The sequence below is a fragment of the Myotis myotis genome, unplaced genomic scaffold (assembly GCF_014108235.1).
Source record: "Myotis myotis isolate mMyoMyo1 unplaced genomic scaffold, mMyoMyo1.p scaffold_m19_p_10, whole genome shotgun sequence".
Classification (NCBI taxonomy): Eukaryota; Metazoa; Chordata; class Mammalia; order Chiroptera; family Vespertilionidae; genus Myotis; species Myotis myotis.
In genome coordinates, this window is record NW_023416314.1 from 74,962,141 (window position 1) to 74,984,662 (window position 22,522).

Genomic DNA, 22,522 nt, shown 5'->3' on the forward strand with positions numbered 1-22,522 from the left:
ACAGAGAAATTAACTCGCCCCCCCCCCCCCATGAAGGAGGTTCCTAACCATTACTCCCACTACAAAGATGAGGAAACTGAGGCAAAGAGAGGTGAAGTAATTCGCCCAAAGGCCCACAGTTCCTGGTGGAGCAGAGACTAGAACTCACACTGTCTGGCTCTTGAGTCGTTTTACCTGGAACTCATGCAGAGAAAAGGCAACTCTGGCTGCAAAGCCTTTTCTTCCCAGCAGCTCCCTCCCTCTCGGCCCCAAGCCCCGACCTTGGCCTCTCTGAAGGTGTCACCCAGCCTTGAGGAGCAGGGTCCTGGGGCAGGCGGGGGCGCAGGAGATGAGCAACCGAAACACCGCTCGGTGCTCTATTACTGTACCGTTAGGAACCCTTCCCGGTCTCTGATTACCCGGCGCTGACAGGGGGCCCCCTGTGCCTCTGCTGGCCAGGTGGATGGGCGGTTCCTGAGTCCTGGCGTCCCGCTTGGAGAAGTTCCTGTCAGCAGCTTGGTTCCGTGGCAGGCAGATAAAGTGGGTTCTTCGGAAACTGGAGCGGGCGGGGGGGGGGGGGGGGGGATTCTTTGAGAGCTCACTTGGCTCTAAGCTTTAAGTGAGGGGATGGGGGCCACACAGACAGCCTTTTCCTTCTCCTCTGTTCTCAGAAGCCCAGCGGGGAAAAGGTCTGTAATGAGTAGCAATTGAGGTGATGAGGATTTTCTTAAGAATTAGCAAGTCTTCTGCTTCCATTAACTGTCTTTTGTGGTGAGGAAATTGTGTAACTGAAATCAGAAACTCTGCCTGACTACTAAGTGCTAACTCAGCCCACCAGGCTCTGGCCTCTTTATCCAGGATTGTCTCTCTCGCCTCGTGGAGATGGACAGCGTGTTTCTCTGGGGAAATGGTCAGTCCAGACTAGAATGCCTTCCTGCCCTTTGCCCGGCAGTGATCCTTGCCCAGAGGCGGGGTGAGGTGGGAAGGGGTTTGAGGGGAGAGCTCCTCCCACCCCTTGTCAGAGAGCCTTACCTGGTACCCTGCACAGGTCAGAGCTACAGGAAAAGGCCTGTCTTGCAATCTGTTTGGGTGGTTGTTCTTTGCTGGCAGGAAGCCCAGGGTGAGAGTGGATGAGATAGGACAGAGGTAGGAACCTGAGAGTGAATTCTTGGTCGGCTCAGCCTCAGGTTAAACTGCTAGACACGCTTCTAAAAAGCTCTGTGGGTGGGAAAGCAACCAGGAGCTGGGTACAAGGTGAGGCAGCCAGTCCCCCCAACTCCTTACAGATGCCTTTATTCCGTAGATGCTCTGGGAGCGTCTCCTGGGGACCCGCACTGTCCTGAGCTCCAGGGACATGGTGATAAAGAGGCCAGACACAGCCCTGGAGCTTCCAGTCCAGGAGGGAAAACAGACGCCAATGATCACAATAGGATGTGATGAGTAATGAGACCAGACACAGCAGTCGGCCAGCCGCGTGGCTTCCCTGCCTCTGCTCATTTATAAAGCGGGGCTCGGACCGCCCCTCGCAGGCTGTTGTAGGCGGAGGGGATTGTATCTGTAAGTGCTTGGCATATGGCAGGTACCGGATTAAAGTTTATATGAATGCACGGGTGAATATGAATAGGATCCTAGGGTAATTCTTCACCCATTCAACAAATATTTATTGAGCACCTACTACATCCCAGGCATTGTTCTAGATGCTAAGACTATAGCAGTGAATAAAGCAAGCAAAAGCCCTGCCTCAGGGAGACTACAAAATATTCAGGGAAGGAAGAAAATAAAATAATGTAGTAGAATACATCGTGGTTTTGATGGTGAGTTGATGCTATGGGGAAAAAATAATGCAGGGGATGTGACAGAAGAGAGCTTGGGAGTGGGCAGATACCGGTCAGGGAAGACCTCACTGAAAAGTGACATTTGTGAAAGGCCCTAAAGAAGGTGAGGGCGCTAGGCGTGCAGGGACCCGGGAAGGAGCATTTCAGGAAAAGGAACAAGTGCAAAGGCCCTGTGGCCACTTCGTGCCTAGCATGTTTGAGAACTGCAAGAACTGTAGTGTGGCCAGAGATGTGGGGGTGTGGGGAATGACATGGGGCTTTGAGCCCCATTTAAAGACCTTCTCAGAGTGTAGTGCTGGGGGAGAGGGGGAGGGTGCAGAGGAGGGCTTTGCATAGGGAAGTGGCATAATCAGGATTGGTCTCCAGGTTTTACAGGATCCTTCTCTTTGTTCTGTTGGGAACAGAGCACAAAGAAAGAATGAGCAGTAATGGTCTCTTGGACCAGGTAGTATCAGGGACCACAGGAGATGGATAGGAAGATGGAAATTGACCTCCTGGGGGAGGACCAGGTATTTCTGGTAGGAGTGGCCTGCTCTGTCCCATCCTGACCAGGCTTCTCAGGTGCCAAAGGATGGTAACCATAGCGCCCTGACCTCGGGGATGCCCCGGCTCCCTGCCAGTCCGCCTTGAGAAAGCCAGGAGGGCTCAGAAAGTCAAAGGCAGACTTTTTCTCACCACATAAGATGAGAGAGAGAGACATGCAGGGGAGTTGGAGCTGGCCTGGCTGTGGACGGCAGTGTTTCCAGGATTTTATCCCTTTGGCTGAGGGCTTGGTTTCACTGCGTCTTCTTTCAGCCTTTGCAGTTGTCACATCCTTTCCCCATAGACAGCTGCAACTTAGGGAAGGAACCGGAGATCCCAAACAACCTCTAAGAGGACGCCCTGGCTTCTCCACTGTGCAGACTGGGGTCTTCTTGTGGGGGGGGAGAGGAGGGGGAGGCGGGAGGGGGCGAGAGGGGGAGAAATGTCCCCATTTAAGCCAGCCTGAATGGGGCAAGTACAGATTTATATAAATGATCATTCAAAGGGCATGTTATGATCATCAGAACACTCAAATAACTCAGCAAAGGAATTTATAGAGATAACAAGAAAAGAGTTAGAAAATCAGAACGTCCAGCTATATCAGGAGGGTGTAGTCATGGTCATCGGTATAAAACAACCAGTATTGAGTGGTTACTCTGTATTCATCAGCCCATTTAATCTTCGTAGCAGCCCTATAGAGGTGACGTGGACTCTAGATTACAGATGGGAACCCCCCCAACACAGACACACGCCCACGCCCACGCACTCGCACACGCACACTCAGTAACTGGCCCAGAATGATTCAGAGGTGGATGATCTGTCCCCAGAGCCCCCCCTGCTCTTGGCCATGACTCCGTAAGTTAACACTAGACAGCTTGCTTCCCTCCTACAATTTAAATGATTTAAGTCTTGGTGTTTACATCCAACTTTCTCATAAACTTGAGGATCACAGATAATCGCTGCCAAAACATTTCCACGGCAGGGAGAGTCCGAATCCCGAATCCCCGAGGGGAGGGCTTCCCGGCTGTGTCTGACAGCCCGAGAGGCAGAGGCTGTCCAGAGTGATTAAGGCAGAGGAAGGTGCTAATCCATCAAGGAGAGGCGCTTGCAGCCCCCGGGAATTCGTTCCTCTGCGCTTTGTCTCTTTACCCTCCCTGCTCCCTCCCAGCCCTGCCAACAGGCCTGATGTATCCGCATCTCAATCACTACCTCTTCCCCTGGAGACCAAGGCCTGGCCTTGGGCCCTGAGGCCTCCCGGAATAAATCAGTAAATTAAGGGGAGGGGTGCAGGGAAAAGATCAAAAGAGAACGGGTCGTCCCTGCTGCCCGCTACCTATAGTCTGCTGCTTACTCCATCCTGAAGACAGAAGAAGGGTCCTTGAAGGACGCTGCCCTCAGGGAAATCTAGGGCGACAAGGCCCTTCTCCAGCCCGAGAAATGAGCTCTCTGAAACCCAGCAGACGAACCAGCCCAAATCAGGAAGAATGTTTTTTTCATAAAAAGTCCAATACGCCAAGTCCTGCTCTGTCTGCCCTTCGCACAAGGCAGAGGTAGAAGACAGGTGTGCATTCGCCAGACTTCTAGAGCAAGAGCAAAGCAAGGAGAAAATTTCCATATGTTCTCGGTAATTTCCAAATGAGTTTTTTCAATTGCAGGTGAAGAGACTGTTCCAAATGACCTGTTCTTTCCAGGGAAATAACTCTATTTTGATTCTTTATGTTCCGCCCCCCCCCCCCATCCCCCTTTTCTCTGGCCTCTGTCTCTTTTCCCATTTTTAATCTCCCTCTGCCAACAATAATCTCCAGGGACTCCCCACTGGGGACCTCCTCCCTTCTCTTCATTGCACGGTGGGCACTTCTTTCCCCTCTGGAGGCGGCCTGCCCCTGGGCTGGGCAGCAGAAACCAGATGCTCCTCTTGCTCTGGCCACACAGCTCTCCATTCAGGGCTCAGCTCCTGGAGGGTTTGCGACAGGGAGGAACAGGCTTCCCTCTGTCTTCCTGGCTTTGTCTGTTACCTGGGATGCAAAGACTGTTCCCTTATCTAACAGCTGACCTCCTGCAGCTAATTAGTGCCTTTAGCTGGACTGAGCAGCCTGGGTCAGGAAAAGCTTTGCAAAATGGCAATTAGTGATGGATTGCTTGTCGCTGCTCCCTAGGAGTGCTGTCAGCAGGACCCATGGTGTGTGGCTTATGGGCAAAACCGCAAACCGGTCCATCCCCGCTCAGGCTGGGCCCTGCATGACTCTGATAGGCAAATCCTTCCAGGCAGGTGGGCTCACAGGCACCCGTTCCTTTTGATCTTCCACTCTGTCATCTCCTTCCTGTGGGGCTGGTGAATAAAGGCTAATTCATTAGCTACGGAAGGGCCCAGCATCTTTCTCACCTCTGATGATGACAACGGAGAGTCCGCTTATTGGTTTATTGAACTTTTGCCATGTGTCAGGCATTGGGCTTAGGGCTTTATGTGCATTTGACCTTTCAGCTGCCGCCATAACCACTCGCAGTGGTTCTCAACCTTCCTAATGCCATGACTCTTTAATACAGTTCCTCATGTTATGATGACCCCCAACCATAAAATTATTTTCGTTGCTACTTCATAACTGTAATTTTGCTACTGTTATGAATCGTAATGTAAATATCTGATATGCAGGATGTATTTTCAGGGGTCACGACCCACAGGTTGAGAACCGCTGCGTGACTAGAGAGAAGAAACCGTCTCCATTTTACAGATGGAGAAACTGAGGTCTAGAGGTTGAATAACCTACCCCGGATCACAGTCCAACAGCTAGTTGACAGCAATCATTTCTTTCCCCAGAAGACACTTATTGAGCATCTGCTATGTGCCTGCCATGCTTAGATAACACCCATGCCCGAAGGAGTTTGCCAAGGAGGAGAGTGCTGGGCAGGGAGCATTACTCTGTAACCTGGGCCTCCTCAGACAGTCGGTCACCTGAATGGCCCCAGCGCTTAGCACTGCGTTAGGAAGCGATTACGTGCACAGCACCTTGGCCTTGTTTTCTGAGAGGCAGAGCCAGAGCTGGCTGTGCAAGTGTTCCCACGGGGCTGGCACTTTGCAAGAGGAAATTGCATCTCTCCTCCCGGCGGGGGAACCAGCCCAGTGCCTCCCTGGGTGTGCATAGGCCTCACCTTAGTAGTTAGTCTTGTTATCAGTGAAAGTGACCCAGGAATCTCCCTTCCCTGATGGGGAAGCCCTGGGTGATTTTTACAGGGTTCTGACGTTCTGGTTACAGCCTCTGCTCTAGATAGACCGGGGAGGGGACAACTCAGCTATTACTGGTTCCCCCCTGAGATGGAGCCCCCGTCTCTTCCCGCCTGCCTCCCTGAGTCAGAGCTCCACAAATAGCTCCGCAGCGTGATTTCACTCCGGAAGCTCTCACAGCCTGACTCAGGGCCCCTCTGGGCACCTCCCCCAGGAGAGGCTCTCACCTGCCCCCACCGCCGCAGGGGAGGGGCCAAGGGAAGGGGAAACCCCTTGCTGGGGCGAGTAGGAAGCTGAGGAAGAACCTGCAGCCCTGCCTAGCTCTGCTTCAGGTGCCCTGGGACTGCCGAATCTCTGGACTTCTGAAAGGCAGGGCCGGCTTCAAATCTGGCACCGTTCACCTTTGGGAAGGAGAACACTCCACAGATCTTCAAGTACATGGTTAGCCAAACATACCGACCTGAAAAAATGTCCACAAAGTATAGGATCCAGTGTTTAGGGGGGAAATAATGTTATTATGATCCTAGCAGTAAAAAAAAAAAAAAAAAATCTGATATGTTAAATATATGCATACAAAAAAGACTTTTGAAGAAAAGATATACTGTATTAATAATAGTTATCTTTGGGAGGTGAGACTGTAGGAAATGTTTTCTTATTCATTTTCCCTTTCTGGCTTTAAAATAATAATCATACCGAGAACAAACTGATGGTTGCCAGATGGGAAGAGGGCTGGAGACTGAGTGAAAAGGGGGAGGGATTAGGAAGTACAAATTGCCAGTTATAAAAACAGTCATGGGGATGTGAAGTGCAGCACAGGGAATATAGTCAATAATATTGTAATAACTGTGTATGGTGCCAGGTGGGTACTAGACTTAGCTGGTGGGGGGGGGGGGGCGGGGGGGGAGACCACTCTGTAAGTTATATAAAATGTCTGCGCTGTACACCTGAAACTAATATACTGAATGTCAACTGTAATTGAAAAACAATTTTTTTAAATGAGCTGGGGGAAAAATTATATTTACCTTTGTAATCTGGAGAAAGGGAAAAAAGGATTTTTGGGGAAATCCTAATGAACCAAGCCCAGTGTCCTAAAGGCTGTCAGCCTTGTTAAATGTCTAACAGCTGGCTACTCAGAGGTGGCCTCTAAATGCATGAATCTACTCTTCATCCAGCAGGTATCAGCTGCCTCCCCAGCCTCGGAAGGAGGAAGTCAGCTCCACAGGGTCCCCCCTCTCACCTGTTTGCTTAGCCATTACGTCTTTTAGACCCAGCACAGTGCCTGACCCCCAGTAAGGGCTCAGCAGGAGTTTGCTATTTTGAGTGGCTATGTAAGTGAGTAGATACGATGCCACCAAGTGTTACAAGTGTGTGTGAGATGAGCGGCTGCAGATTTCCATGGGGGCTGAAGGGAATTAGGGAAGTCCACATGATGTTGCTGGGACATTCTTTTTTCTTTTACGGACTTACTTATTCATATTTAATAATATTTAATGAGCCTTTTTATTTTAGAATAGTTTTGGATCTACAGAAAAGTGGCAAGAATTTGACAGCAAGTTCCCAAAGACCCCAGGCCCAGATTTCCCTGTTATCATCTTACATTTGTCACAACTCTTTCACTAGCTCTCATGCTTGTTAGGATTGCCTTAGTTCTTACCTATGTCTGTCTGTCTGCCCAGGATCCCACATAACGTTTAGCCGTCCTGTCTCCTTCGGTTCCTCTGGGCTGTGACAGTTTCTCATGCCTCCGTTGTTCTTGGTGAGCTTGAGGGGGTAGCCGAGTCCTTGCTGAGTATGTGGTAGGATAGACGTCAGTTTGGGTTTGTCTGGGGAGTTTCTCGAGATTAGGTTGGGATTATGGGTTTGGGAGAGGAAGCCCACAGAGGGAGGTGCCCTTCTCACCTGGCCGACATCATGTTTGCCAGGCCTCTTGACCGGAAAGATACTCCCCCCCCCCCCTTCCCTTCCTACTGAACTCCTTTGGATGAAGTCACTTTGCACATCCCAAACGTCAGGGAAAGGAGGTTATGCTCACCTCCCTGCAGGGGGATGCATCTACGTAAGTTAGTTGGGATTATTTTGTATGAAAGATTTGATTGGCTATTCAGTCAGCCCATCATCATTCATTACATGGATACATGGACATTTATTTTATACTTTGGTTATAATCCAGTACTTGCTATTTATTTTATGGCTCAAATTGCTCCAGCTTGGGCCGTTGGGAGCTCTTTAAGTGGACCTCTGCATCCCTTGCCATGCCCCCATCGTTTGGGGTTGTTGTGTGTGTGTGTGTGTGTGTGTGTGTGTGTGTGTGTGTGTTTTGTTGTTGTTGTTTGAGCACTCTCTTACTTTTGGGCACCACGACATGCTCATCTTGTATATTCCTGCCCCATCTCTAGAATCTGCCATTTCTCCAAGGGGCTCTGGGTCCATTTATTGGAGAATGATGTTGGAAACCAGACCTGGGCCTGAGATATGCTCATTGCTGCTAGGGTATCCAGGACATTTCTTTTGTAAGAAAATTTTCAGAAATTAGGGAAAGAAGAGCCAAATACATACTAAAGTTTTGTAATAAAAATAAGAGGGAAGGGGCTAGAAGAGGCAGTCAAATCAACAGCTTTAGGTGGACACCACGCAGGGTCCCTTAGTCCCTGCCTTGGGACAGGGTGGTGGTGGTGTAAACAGTCCAATAAATGGCTACCGATGCTTTAGGGAGGGAGCAACCATCATCCAGGGGTCCTGAGGGGACAGGCTTCCCCATCATCCATGCACTAGACCTTCCCTGTCCACCCTGCGGCTCCAGGGACCATTCTCAGCCTGTCCTGTGTTCCAGGCACTGTCCTAGACTCACTGGGCCCTCATAGCACCCTGTAAGGCACTGTAGGTATTGGTGGCCCATTTTACCGCAGAAAGGCCCAGGACTTGTCCGGCAGCCCTGGTGAGTAACTGACCCGGCATTTGAACCTCAGTGTGGCCCTTGGATTCTCCTTCACTGATCTGTGCTGCCCCTTGGGGTGGTCGGAGAACTTGTGAGCTCCGAATGCAGGAGTGGACTGTGGTGTCCCCAGGTTCACAGGCCCAGCCTCTCCTTTCTCTGATCAGAATGGTTGTCACAGGGAAATGTAAAAGCTGTGTGTGTGTGTGTGTGTGTCAGGGCTGGGGGTTGGGGGGTAAATATGGAGAATGGGGTGTGACTATTGGGTACAGGGTTTCTTTGTGGGGAGGGTGATGAAAATATTCTGGAATTAAATAGTGGTTATGGTTTCACAATTCTGTGAATACACTAAACACCTCTGAACCGTACATTTTCAAAGGGTGAACTTTATGATATGTGACTTACATCTCAATGTGAAAACACACCAATATTGACCTATATGTGCTGGGCCCAGGTTCCCTACAGTGGCGCAGGGAAGGGTGTGGGCTCCGCTGCTTACCAGCTGTGTGATCTTGGGCAAGCTGCTCACCTCTGCGGTGTCAGTGTTCTTACGCTAAAACAGGACACCATCACCTCCCAGAGTCCTTCTCCGAGTCCTCCTCTCACCGGCTCCCGAAGGAGGCGGTTGGTTTTGCTTACCATTCCCATGGGACAGCCCCTCCATTAAAACCGCCCCTTCCAGAGACTGGGCTCCTGGGTGGAGGACAGCAGGCTCTGCCAAGCCATTTCCAGGGTTTACTTGAAATAAAAATCAAATCAGCAGTGGCTTCTTCTAAATCTTGTAGTTAATGGAAGTGTCACGGGGCTTCTAAGCTCAAAGCACTCGTGTAGCACATGTGTTTATTTTTCAGACGGACACTTTCTTCTCTGTTTCTTTCTCCCACTTCCCTCCTCTTCTCTGTCTCCCTCTCTTTCTTTTTAAGGCAAAGGAGGAGGAACACTGGGGGGCAGCAGGGTGCGCTCTGCGGCCTGCAAACCCAGGGTGGCGTCAGAGCTGTTGTTTACAGACTTCCTGGGACCCTGCAGACCACACTTCAGTGCTCTGTCCTCTGGACTGGGACCAGGACCAGGACCAGGACCAGGACCGCGCCAGGGAGGGTTGGGCTGGGAGGCCAGACGGACACGCCCGCCCTCTCTCTGTTCTGCTCTAATGTCTGCGCCAGAGCAGCCAGCTCCCGGCTGGCCTCTGCCCTGGGGCGTCTGCCCTCCCGGTGGCCGTCTCCTCATTCCCTGTGCGGCTGGAGGAGACTGTGTCCCCGATAAGTTTTTTTGTTGTTTTTTTCTTTAACTTGTAACACCATCTAAAGCCAAAGCCATTATTTTGGTTTGCATTAATATTGAGTGTCCAGTTTTTACAAAGGCTTAAAGCTCAAATACATGTGTGTTTTCTGACCATGGTTTTCCCTACTTACTAAGCATCGACCAAGTTCTCACAACTGGAAAGATAAGATGACAGTTATAGCTTCTGCTCTTCATAAGCTGGCCATCTAGTGAGAGGTTGTCGGTAGCCTGACCATTCCCTCTCGGAGCCCGAGTACCCTGGGAGAAGGACAGAGGGCCAGGTGTTAGACCATAACGAGCCTGTGGGGACAATGGCCCAGACAAGAGCACCCTCTGTGCCCGGCACTGCCCTGAGCTCACATCTGTGTTGTCTCCTGGATCCTCACTCTTGCTCTTGGGAGTAGGTGTTATCCCCATTTTACAGATCTCGCCTGTAAACTGAGGCTGAGAGAAGGTGTCCTGCGGCCGAGACTACGCAGCAAGTAACGGAGGAGCCCGCTGATGCTCACAATCGCTGCACTGTGGTCAGAGGAGCCACTGGGCAGAAGGTGGTGACCAGTCACTGGGTAGAAGGAGGAGGGACAAAAATGGGGGAGACACCAGGGTTGCAGCTGCAATCATGAGCCTTTCAGAATTCAGAAAGGGGCGTGTGGATCATCCTCTTTTCTTCCAAAGCAGTGGTGGGACGGTGGGATAGTCTTACTGATACGTACACAGGATGGGGTGGGGGGCGGGGGGGGAGTAGAAGCTGTAACACGACAGCATTGAATTAAATAAGAACTTTCTAGCAGTCCGAGCCACCCATGGGCCATCTTAGGAGGAAGTGAGTGTGTGTTCAGTGGGATTGTGACCTCAGATAGCTACGTTAGGGTGTTGTGCGGAGTGCCAGAGCCCCGATCAGAGGGGCTATATGTACACTGGGTGGGAGTGGGGGGAGAACAGGTGACACAAGGGCAGCAGATTAAAGATGGGCAGTGGGTGCCCGAGTGCGATTGGAGGCTGTGTGGGTTCTGCAGTCCTTCCAGCCTTGGCTGTATTAATACACGGTGTGTTCTGCTCGTGTACTTGGGGGCAGGGGTAGGGGAGGTGTTATCTGTGCGTGTTTGAATCAAGCCCTAGGATGGAGACGTTAGCTTCTGAACCTTAGCCAAGAAGGTTAAAAGGTTTTGATTCTTCTTCACCTTTGCCATCTGGCAGGCGGCTCGAGAGGTGGACGGTTAGTTCTCCGAGGTGACATATTGCTTCCGCCTGGGTGTAATTTGGGGCATGCTGACTGGTCAGTGATTCGGGTAATGAGACATGCTGGGGAGTGAGAGACCACTTTTTTGTGCACCGCACTCTCGCAGCCTCCACCTGGCAGGCACGACCCCCCACAGGGGCATCCGCTGCACAGCAGAGGTGGTAGTTTTGAGAGCTAGAACCAGAATGGAGGCCACCCAGGCAGGAGAAACACCCCCTGGAAAGTAAGGTTAATCTGCCCAAGGCAGGAGAGTGTGTGAGTGTGTGTGTGTGTGTGTGTGTGTGTGTGTGTGTGTGAGTGTGTGAGTGAATGTGTGTGTGTGTGTGTGTGTGTGAGTGTGTGTGTGTGTGTGTGTGTGAGTGAGTGTGTGTGTGAGTGTGTGTGTGTGTAGGGGAAGGTTGCACTGGCAGCAGCCTCTGCTTACAGTGGTGATTGTGGGGGGAATGTAAATAGAACGGGGTGCTTCAAATGAAGAAGTGAGAAAAGGATGAGGGAGAGGAGGGTTTCGCGGTGGCAGCGTGCCTTCCCCTGTCAGTGCAGCTCAGATCCAAGGAAGATGCAGCCCAGCTGTCTTGGAAGGACATGCCCTGTCTGCTCTCGTCTGGCCTGCTGCCCGCGGCCTTCGATCGGGGAGGGGCCGGGAGGGGGCTCTGCCCCAACAGGCTGATTCAGTGTTTCCACCGGGTCCCAGCGCGGCCTTGGTGGGCAGATCGCACGCCGGCCTCGTAAACTCACTCTCTGCTTGTCCGTGTGACATTTACAGCCCTATGGGGAGCTGGCTTTTTAATGAGCCTAATTTGAGACTATAAGTAGGAGTTTGTAAAACAAACAGCGAGGGAATCCGGCCAAAGCCCAGAGTTGCCGTTGAAGCACACAGGGTCACATCCAGCTCCGCAGGCAGACCCAGGCCCCGGGCCCAGGGCAGCGGGACAGAGAAGCCTGAGCCAGAGACCTTCCCGTTTGGGTTGTGGGGCCTGGCTTTTGCCTGGAGGAGAGGACTTCTCCCCAAGCCCTCTGAGATGGAGAGGCTGTAATCCAGACACCTGTGAGGAAACCCCCACATCTTCCTGCAGCTCTAATTCCATTCTGGGGAGACCTGGTTTTCAAATTAAGAATGAGACGAGGATACTGCTGTTACAGGGCCTTGTTCAGGTCACCTCTCTAGCAGGCCCAGGTGGAAGACGGGGTTCCTCACCTCCCACCCGATGCTTAGGGCTTGCTTTGAGGGGTGGGAGGAGAGGGTGGGCTCTGTAACCTACCCTCTCATCCCATTGTCCATAACTAGGTTGCACCGCGGTAAGGGGGCCTGGGGAAGGTGGTTCATATCACATAACCTTCCCGACAGGAGGAGAAGGAATGGCACTGGATAGGTCACTGAGTGCGTCAGCACAGTTTCAAGCTTCCAGGGACCTTTCGTATATCTTAGCGGAGAAAGGTCATGGTGTCCTTCGAGATCCTGGGAATGACGCGGCGAGGTTCAGAATGTCCCCATCCTGGGAACGAGTGTACTGCCGGCACCTCCTTTCTGTCAGTGAGCCTCCTTCTCCCCTTCAACTCCCTCCCGTGCTGCGTGACGTCGCTCAGCCATGAGATGCCCGGGAGACTGTTGGCATCTTGTAATCTGCAAGGTCCCGCTGGGGCTCTCGGAGGAAGCAGGGCTTTCTGACACATCCTGTTCCTTTCCCTCCCTTGCCCATGAAGCAAGCCCTCTCTTTAGACTCCTTCCAAACTTCTGGTACCTTCTGCAGGCCCCTCCTCCAGCATTGGGCAAGGTTGCGTTTTAATTCGTGCGTGTTTTTCCTCCCCTCTGAGCAGGCTCCTGGGTCTTACTTACCTCTGCATCCCTAGCTCCGCGCTCCGTGTAACGAATGAGCGTGTGGCGAACCCTCGGCTAAGGGAATGAATGATGGGAACTGCAGCGAGAAAATTCCCAGAGCCTACTCAGAGACGGGTTGCGAGTTTGACGCCATCAGTCAACCTTGACACAGAGGGTCCCGGGCCTTGGAGGGTGTGTTCTCTGTGTCTCGGGTTTGCTAACTGCCTGCAGGCCGCCCGCTCTGTGCGGCAGGCGGGTATGCGCGGGTGCGCGCCATGTGAGTTACGAAGGGGGTGATGCCACCTCTGGGCCCTGGTGTCCCCCGCGCACTCAGTGCTGGGGCGTCTATTCTGGCCCAGAACTCGAGGCACGAGTTGTACAACACCCCCCCCCCCCCCCCCGGGTGAGTTCCCTCTTGGAGCCCGATAGATGGAAATCTACTGAGGGCCTCAAGTTGATCCAGGAACATCACCAGTTTTAAAGGTGGTCAAACATGGCTTCCGCTTATTTAGGGTTAAGAATGATCTCTTAATGAGTTTTTGTTCCGAAACATATCATCTGCTACTTCTGTCTGTGATGTGTAAGTGCTTAGAGCTTAGCAAACAGGAATGAGCAGCGTTATTGATACGAGAGCCCACACGGCGGCCTGGGTGGATTTGGGGCTGTGAGAACCATGGCAAAGGAGGAGGTGTGACCGCCTCCGTGGGCTCTGTCACCTACCCTCCCACCCCCTTCCCACATGGCTGCCTGGCTTCTCTGTCGAAATGTACACACGGCCCTGCCTCCCAGCTGCTGAAGCCCCTGCAGGGGGTCCTCATTGCCCTCAGAACAGAGTCCCAGCCCCTTAGACTCTGTGACTGGCACTGTCCACCCTGGTCCCTCCTGGAAGGCCTGTCAGGCTCCACCCATCACTCAGAGCCTCTCCTCTCAGTCCCTGCAGGAACCTTCCTTGGACACTGAGCCCAGGTGGTCTGGCTTAGAGACCCCTCCCCTTGTACTGACCCTGTCGTAGTCCGTGCAATATTGAGCTGGCTGGTGTGCCGTCTGTCACGAGATTGCAGACATCACTTTTATGTCTCCAGAGCACAGCCACTTCTGGTACATTATTAGGTCATCAAAATAAACAGTTATGGAGTAAATGAGTGAGTGAATGACTGCAGAATAAATGGCCCATCTGTGCTGAGTAAAGCGTGGTTCTTTTTTTTTTTTTTTTAACTGATTTCAGAGAGGAAAGGAGAGGGAGAGAGGGATAGAAACATTAATGATGAGAGAGAACCACTGATCGGCCGCCTCCTACATGCCCCCAACTGGAGACCAAGCCTGCAACCCAGGCATGCGCCCCTGACTGGAATTGAACCCGGGACCCTTCCGTCTGCAGGCTGACGCTCTGTACCACTGAGCCAAACCAGCCAGGGCAAGCATGATTCTTTACCAGCATAGACCACCATGGCCTTTAGGAAAATAAGAGGGTAGCTTGGCCTGGACCCATCTCCCCCTCCTGATGCTAATAAGTAATTAATAGGGCTGTATCCCACAGCCACTGGCCCCAGGACTCACCACGGCCATTTAAAGGACAGTTCCATTCACTCCATGCTCTCTGGGTGTCGGGTATTTTGCCAGATGCTTACTTTTAATTCTCAGTCCTCTAAATCAGGAGCTATTATTAGGTACAAAGACACAGACGAGCGGATTTTGGCTCAGAGAGGGTAAGAAACTCGTCCAAGGTCTCACAGCTCGTAAGAGGCAAAGCTGCGTGTTGAGCCCTCACCCCTCTGACTCATGCTGTTAAATCATCTGATGGTTAGAGCCCTTTGAGATGGAAACCAAACAGGTTCCGTTTGCAGAAGGGCTCCAGCGCTGTGCAGTTCTGACTAACGCATTCATGCTCTGGTAATATACACCTTGGCCATCTGCCCCAGACCTTGTGGCACTTGTATCTTTTTCAAATAAAAAACCCCCAAGGAGTTTCTTGTGCTCATTGTGGGTGCCTGTGCTCAGTGACTCCTCTCCAGCCCGCTGGGCTGACAGTTGGCCCACTACTCAGCTTTTCCTGCCGGCAGCCCTGCTCCCTAGCCTGGGGTGCAGCCCAGGAGTCACTCCCAGCACGAGCCTGGCTTCCTCTCCCACCTCCCGGCCCACCTGTACTCCCTCTCCAGTGTTGGCTGTGGGAGGCTCCTTTTCTGCGCCTGGTGATTCTGGTCGTGTGGCGTGAGAACTTCCCCCGCCCTACCTGTTCTCAGATCCCAGCACGTGGCAGGGGTCGGAGGTGCAGGTGGCCGCGTGGCTGCGTCATGATCACACGGTCTCAGTGCAGTGAGCACACAGCTGGGCCCGGAGGTGGCAAGATGCCACGGGAAGTCCCACTGCTGATGCAGCCCCGAGCCAGCCTGAGTCAGCCCCACCTGCCAGGTGAAGGGCTGCCTCTCAGAAGGGCCAGTTCTTGGCATGAGGCATGTGGACAAAATCTCACCTCCTGGTTAGCAATGTAGAATGGTGTCTGCCCAGGTTTCTTCCAAAAGAATTACCCTTGTCCCTTATCTTATTTTTTTAGTAGTATTTCTATAAAACAATCAGATTTTCCTTATTTGCTTCCATGAGCCTGCAGTAGTTGTAACAATGCCTTTACTTGCATTAAAACACATTTTTCATTTGTGTTGAGACATAGTTGACATAGAGCACTGTAGAAGTTTAAGGTGGACAGCATAAGAACTTGACTTTCATAAATCATTATTTAATCAGTAGAAAACAGGATGAAGAATAATGGAGGGAAAAACTCATCTAAAATTCTCCCATGAGAAATAGCTATCTTCTATGTTCGATGGATTTCCATTCTGGGCTCTTTACAAGTAAGTAGATTATAGTGTGTGTGTTTTTAACATTCCCTTCTTTATATATATAAAAATTTAATTTCCAGTCCTAACCGGTTTGGCTCAGTGGATAGAGCATCGGCCTGCAGACTCAAGGGTCCTGGGTTCGATTCCTGTCAAGGGCATGCACCTTGGTTGCGGGCACATCCCCAGTGGGGAGTGTGCAGGAGGCAGCTGATCGATGTTTCTCTCTCATCGCTGTTTCTAACTCTCTATCCCTCTCCCTTCCTCTCTGTAAAAAATCAATAAAATATATTTTTTTTAAAAAATTTAATTTCCAGTAACTAATTATCTGCCATACTAGAAATTGTGGACATTCCTTCGCTCTGAAGAAACATCCTATCACTCTCTTCTTCCTCTAAATACATCATTCCCATCCCCCATTTCCCTTACTGTAATCACTTTGACTACACCAAGATAGCTCATTCACTTACAGAGGTTAGGAAGCACAGTAGTTCAAAACCTTTTTACAATGCTGGCACCAAGGGAACCACTCTTACCTTGTGGCAGTGTGCATTGGTGGGGAAAAGCCCGATATTTTAGGGTGATAACTTTACCCATCTGTCTCCATCCTCACATCTTCCATTTACTGTGTGTGTGTGTGTGTGTGTGTGTGTGTGTGTGTGTTTTGAATGTGTTGCCTTTATACCATAGTGGCTCAAGGTTGCCCTTGGCTCACAGGAATCACTGTGTGCGCGCGCACACACACACACACACACACACACAAGTTGAGGCTGACATTTGACCAAGGACCATAGTCACGTGGTAGATTTTTCTTCTTTTAAGAGGCAGCAGTTCTAAGACTCTCGCTTCCTGGGTCACTCAAATCCCTGATGTGTTGAAGCAAAACTTTGGACAGAGGCCACCAGAATCTCTTAAAAAGTGTCCTAAGCCCCTTGGAGGTCTTTTCCGCAGGAAAGAGCTCAGTAGCTGGCCGCGAGCTTCCTGCTCCTCGCTGCCCCATGTGGTGACTGGCCGGCTTTCCCAGAGCTCACCTATCGGTTTAATTCCTGGCATTGAGCTGCTCGGTGACTCCGGCTTCATTTCACTCTGGCAGGGGAGAAATGGCCCTGAGCACGCTGTGTTTTGTTCATATTTCTTTCTTCAGAAAAAAAAATTAAGCGGCAATCTGTGATCCCTACAAGTTTGTTCTTCTACAGGCCCCACTATTCACCCTCGGGATCTATGACAGACTGACATGTACTTTAATTAAACAAATCACCAAAAGCCAAGGACCCAGTGTTTGTAGTGGGGATTCTGGGGTCACTGCCCCCCCCCCCCGCTTTGTTGGGCTGTTATACAGTGTTTCAGTGGCCCCCATCCGCCCTCTAAATCCTCACCCTGCTTGGAGCCCTGGAGAATTGGGACAGCCAGCCCTGAGGTCGGAGGTCAGAGGGGCTGCCAGTTGGAGGGGAAAGAGGCAACCCCAAGACCAGCTCCCCAAGCAGGTCCACCCCCATCAGGCCCGAGACGGCCAAGGATTCAAAGGGAGGTGAGGTCCAGCCCAGTATCCGTGGTGAGGTTTGCCTTTTCCCACCTTTTTAGAGAGAATTGGGTGCTGGCAGTGAGCGTGTTGCCTTTGCGCTCGCCCTGGGTTCTCTGGCCCGCACTCCCTGGCAGTCACAGATGTGCATTGTTACTTACTGTTTCCTGGTGAGCGCTTGGCCCTGGGCCTGACTTAACTGAAGACCACCTTTAGCGCCTGGTCTTTCTGATCGCTTGCCAGGGTGAGGTGTCACCCAGAGCTTGATTGTGTTTGCTTCCCATTTCCTGACCTTCAAGAAGGGGGGAAGTGCAGTGCTCATCGGACTGGGGGCGGGGTAGGGGGTGAAGGAAGTATTCTGTCCCTGGGCTCGAATAGGGGGAGCCCCATGGGAGAGGCAGTGTGGTGCAGTGGTTACCATTGTGGACCCAAGTGTCAGACAGGCTGGGTCTCACTCCCGCCTGCACCCTTTGCTAGCTTTGTGCCCTTAGCCCATCTAAACCTCAGCGTCCCTCGTTGGTAAATAGGGCAGTAATATACTACCTGCTAGCTAATAGTAATAAAACCACTGCTGGGGTCTTTGTGGCGGCTCAAATGCCAGTTCCTCCATTCCTGGCATAGAATACTCCTAAGTGTGTGCTAACCCCTCCCCATTCATTATGAACCCGAAGTTAAAACCTGCTTCCAATCTCAATTTAGATCCCACCCCACCCTTCTCCCTTCCTCCCAACATTTTCTCCTCACTTGAACTCTTGGGTCTCACTGTAGAGTGGTCCCATGCTTGATTATTCTTTTTTAAAAATTTTTTAAATATATTTTTATTGATTTCAGAGAGTAATGGAGAGGGAGAGAGAGATAGAAACATCAATGATGACAGAGAATCATTGATCGGCTGGCTCCTGCATGCCCCACACTGGGGATCCAGCCCGCAACCCAGGCATGTGCCCTGACTGGGAATTGAACCCTGACCTCCTGGTTCATAGGTCAACGCTCAACCACTGAGCCATTCCGGCTGTGCTCAGTTATTCTTGATGAATCATTTTTACATGGATGATTGACAGCTCACCAGTCAGGCATATTTCATTCCACTGCCAGGCTTTTCTTCTTATTTCCCTCATCTCCCCCTTGTCTCAACGCCCTCCCCCCAACACACACACACACACACACACACACACACACACACACACACACCAACTTCTTTGGATTTGGAATCTCAGGAGAAATTCCATTCAGTGAGGTTGTTTTAGAATCAACAGCCCTTCTATTTCACTTGGGTCTCTCTGAATAATGTCGGCGCTTTAAGTTTTCAGCACTTTGTATGACTAACATACAACTGAGCATTAGACATACTATATATAAAATTGCAGATCAGAGAATGGAAACGCTTTTTTAAAAAAAAATTAAAAGAGTTGGATTGTGTGGGCTACTTGGAAGCCGTTCAGTGGGGCAATATAACTTTTATTTTCAGAAGCTTATGGATTGAACCCCGCCCAGGCTTCCAGTTCCTAAGAAAACTGGCAGAAGACGCCCCGCCAAGTTTCCTCACCAGGGCCATAAAGGAGTAATCCTCCGCATCCCGGTTTCATTCTAAGGAAGCAGGAGGCTGGCGTGGCCTTTGCTGTCCTCACAAATGAGGTTCCCTGACCTGGGGGGGGGGGGGGGGGTGAGGGAGGTGGTATCTGGTGGGAATTGTGGGGGGCAGGGGCAGGAGAGGGTGCTAGCCACACAGGCCTGCACAGGTAGCTGGGCCCACTGCAGTCACAGTGGCCCAAAAAGAACGTTCACAACTCTGGGGACAGAGCCGGTCATGGTATGTTGAGTTGAGGGGACAGTTATGTTACAGTCTTGATGGCTTTTGATGGCTGCTCAGAAAAGCTGAATTATAAATCGATCCAGTTTTCACACACACACACGAAATATTTTCTTTACATTTAAAATTGTGTGCGAGTAGGGGAGGGTGTTATAGCTGTTTGGGGAATTAAACTGTAGGAAATGGTAAAAACAAGATCTGGCCTATTCGTTCCTGTTGTTGACAGCTCAGAAGGTAAATGAAGGGGTGAAAGGGGGGCGGGTGTGGAGGGGTAGATGGTAGAGCACTCAGAGGAGCCAGGGGAGTGGGGGGTCCCCAAGCTGCAGGAGGCTTGAGAAGCCATCGAGTCAGCCCCCAGGCTGCACAGAGGAGAGAAAGAAGCAGCGCCTGTTGATAGGCCTTCGGGCTAAGCCCTGCTCCTGGAAAACCTTTGCGCTCAAAGTCCGGTTTGTCAGCCCCGTGTGCAGCCCATCTGCTTCTGGCTGGGTGCTGGCTTGGAGAAGCCAGCGCCTCTACAAGCTGAAACCCAGGTTGAATTCCTGGTTGGCAACCACCAGCAAGAAGGCGGGGTTCCCAGGGTTCTGCACAGCGGGGCCCCATCTAACTCACTGGCGCCCCCTCTGGGCGCTGGTGGAAAATCACCCGTAATTGTTGCTTTCCAAACCCAGAGCTGGAGCCGAGCCCAGGGGCCACGGCTGGGAAAGCAGCGCTGAGAAACGCGGTCAGGTGTGCAGGTTCTCTGCTCGACTGGCTTCCTGGGAGGTGCTGGGAATTTCCCCGTTTACTGGCAGAATCATTTTCATTTCTAAATTTCAGAGAAAGAAATGAGAGCAGCATCGCTTCACTGTGGAAGGGAGTTTAAGCTTCTTCCCAGGGGCAGTGGGGAAGGCCTGGAAGAGGGCGAGCTCCAGGGGAAGGTGCCCGGAGGGAGGAAAGGATGGCAGGGGCGGGGGAGACTGGAGGCAGGAGGCAGGCGGGGGCTGCCCCAGCAGCCAGGGGGCAGACGTGGCCGGACCGGGGCACAGCAGGGACAGGTACTTGGAATTTTAAGGGAGTAAAGGAGCAAGACTTTGTTGATTGGATGCGCGGGAGCAGGGAGGGAGTTGATAAGGATGATGACTCACAGGCCTGTCGTTGGACAACTGGGCAGCTGTGGCCCTGCACTCGCTGTACTCGGAGAGGCATGGGCCGAGGAGGAGGCAGCACTTTGGGGAATGAGATAATGAGTTCCCAGATTCAAGGGTTGGGCAGCCAGGCTGGGAAGAACGGAGTGACGGAAGAGGATGGTTCTGTGTACACGCTGGGAAATGTGGAGGCTTCGCATGCAGTCGGGGCACACGAGGGCGGCACTGTTTCCTCGGAAAGGCTGGGTTTGTGGGAGGAGGCACAGGGTGGCTGGGCGCGCTCACTGCCTCACCCTCGGGGCTCCATCTCACCGTCCTGACCTGAGCAATGCGTGTGGGGTTCTCTGTAACTTACACAGCTCAACGGGGCTTGGTTGGGGGTGTCTGACTGATAAAGGGGTTGAGGGAAACATTCCAGCATGCTTTCTTTTTCATCATGACTAACTAAAATAAGCAGTTTTTTTCCTAGGGATTTTACTAAATAGAAGAAAAAAAAAATGCCCTTCCTTTCTTTTCCTTTTCTTTTTTCTTGGAATCTCTTTTTACAGTGACTTTGCCCCGGGTCTGCATCACACAGCTGGGAATTTGTGTGGGGCAAGGAAGGCCTCGAGGTGTTAAGAGAATTTTAAAGCAAATATTTACCATCTCCAGTGAGAACTTCTGAGGAGCGGGCTTATGTGGGAGAGAGGAGAATTTCAATTGACGTAAAAAAAACGCTTTCTTAAGGAGCGGGTTTGGAAGACAAACTGTGGAACTGCTTGTAGAATGAACAGAAGCAGACAGCCTTCTCTCTCTCAAGTTTCAGGGGAGACCTCCAGGGACCTTGGCCGGAGGTGCCTGGGGACCCATTAGAAGGAAAGTCATATTTCTGGGTCTTTGAAGTTATCAAATCAAGGCCCAAGCAGAACCCCTCTTTTTGCAGATATTCCAGTGCAGTTTAACTAAAGGACATGGGGAGTAGCACATCATTTTATTTCAGAAATCAAGAGATTGACATTTTAGCCCCAGGTCAGTTTCCGACCCTCCATAACTTAGGGCAAGTCACTTAACTTTGGGGAGCCTTGGGTTTCTCACCTGTAAGATGGGTAGGATGGGTACCTCACAAAGTCTTGGGGGATTCTATGTGATCATGCAAGTAAGTTATCACAGTGCCTGGCACAGAGTCAGCCCTCACTAACAGTTATTGAAAACGAGACTGTTAACCATGATGACTGCCCTACCAACCTCACCGGAGGAATACGTTACTCGAGGAATAAAGCACTTTGAGGAAGTGCTTTTAAGCCGCTTAAGACCAAAAGGTACTATGCAAAAGCTGTGATGTTATCAATTATTAATAATCGGTTCAAAATTACTTTTGCCACAGTATTAAGTGAAAATCCCCGTGGGTGGGTGATGACTGGGAACATGGGAACTATTATTAATGGAGCTGCCAGCTCCTGTTACTAGATCCATTGACAGAACATTTCTCTCTGGGAATCCTTTGACAAATCAGCTGACTTTCCTATTCCCTTGCTGTAAGCACTGCAAATGTGATCCACATGTCCCCTGTGTGGTTCCTGGAGATTAATAACAGAAGAGAGGAGGAGCCAGCCCGCCCGGGGACAGAGCCGTGTAGGAGCCTTCCTGGTGTCCGGGCTGTCCGTGGGGTTAGCTCACGGTGTGTGTGTGCGTGATGTTCTCCCTGGTTCACTTGTTTGAATGTTCCCAGCTTTTCCTAACGGGCACTCCGCTCCCAGCGAGAGTTTCTGCTTTGGAATAGGGCAGGGGGAATCCCAGTCATGCCCTCCTCCGCCTCCCACTGGAAACAGCTCTGAGGAAGTGCTTGGCCAAGTCAGTGAGCCGGATGTGATGGGAGGGGCCGCTGCCATCAAAAGGGGCAAAGGGAGATGGGCAGTGCCTAGCGGCAGTGAGGCAGCAAGGAGGGCAGGGAGCCGGGTCAAGGGAAGGGCACGCTGGGAGGGCAGGGCTGACCGGCGGCTGAACCTAAGAGTGGTCAGGATCTGGGGGAGGAGGAGGCCTGCCATGTGCGTTTGACCCAGGAAAGGGACACACAGGGCTCAGCACGGTAGGAGAGCTTGGGAGGTGTGCTCATTGGATCTGGGCTTTCAGAGGGTTGAGTTGCATGACCTAGAGTCAGTCAGACCCAGGTTCGAATCCCAGCTCTGCTACTTAGTTGACAAGTTGTTCAGTTCTCTGCACGTCCATCTGCCAGTGTGTAGCATGGAGACAGCAGTGCCTACCCAGTTGAAAGAAAAATGAGAGAGTGTGAGCAAAGCCTGCATCCCCAGCACACAGTGGAGATGATAGCACTTCCTCTGAGCCACACGCTGTCCCAGGGTCGATGGGCAGCAACTCAGTTACCCTTCAGGGCCGCACTGCAAGCGGCGCACGTTCCTCATCCCCAGTTAACACA

General features: G+C 51.5%; 1 protein-coding gene across 2 annotated transcripts in view; it reads left to right on the forward strand.

The window, feature by feature from the left end:
• ABTB2 (ankyrin repeat and BTB domain containing 2) overlaps window positions 1–22,522 on the forward strand; it is a 136,857-nt gene that overhangs the window by 79,549 nt on the left and 34,786 nt on the right. The window contains exon 1 of one of the 2 annotated variants that reach the window (XM_036326261.1): window positions 20,630–21,407. The exons of the other annotated variant lie outside the window; for it this stretch is intronic. Coding sequence (XP_036182154.1) covers window positions 21,314–21,407 — 94 coding nt within the window. The 5' untranslated portion in view covers window positions 20,630–21,313. Of the gene's footprint in view, window positions 1–20,629; window positions 21,408–22,522 lie in introns of those variants that run through there. 2 annotated transcript variants of the gene reach the window in all.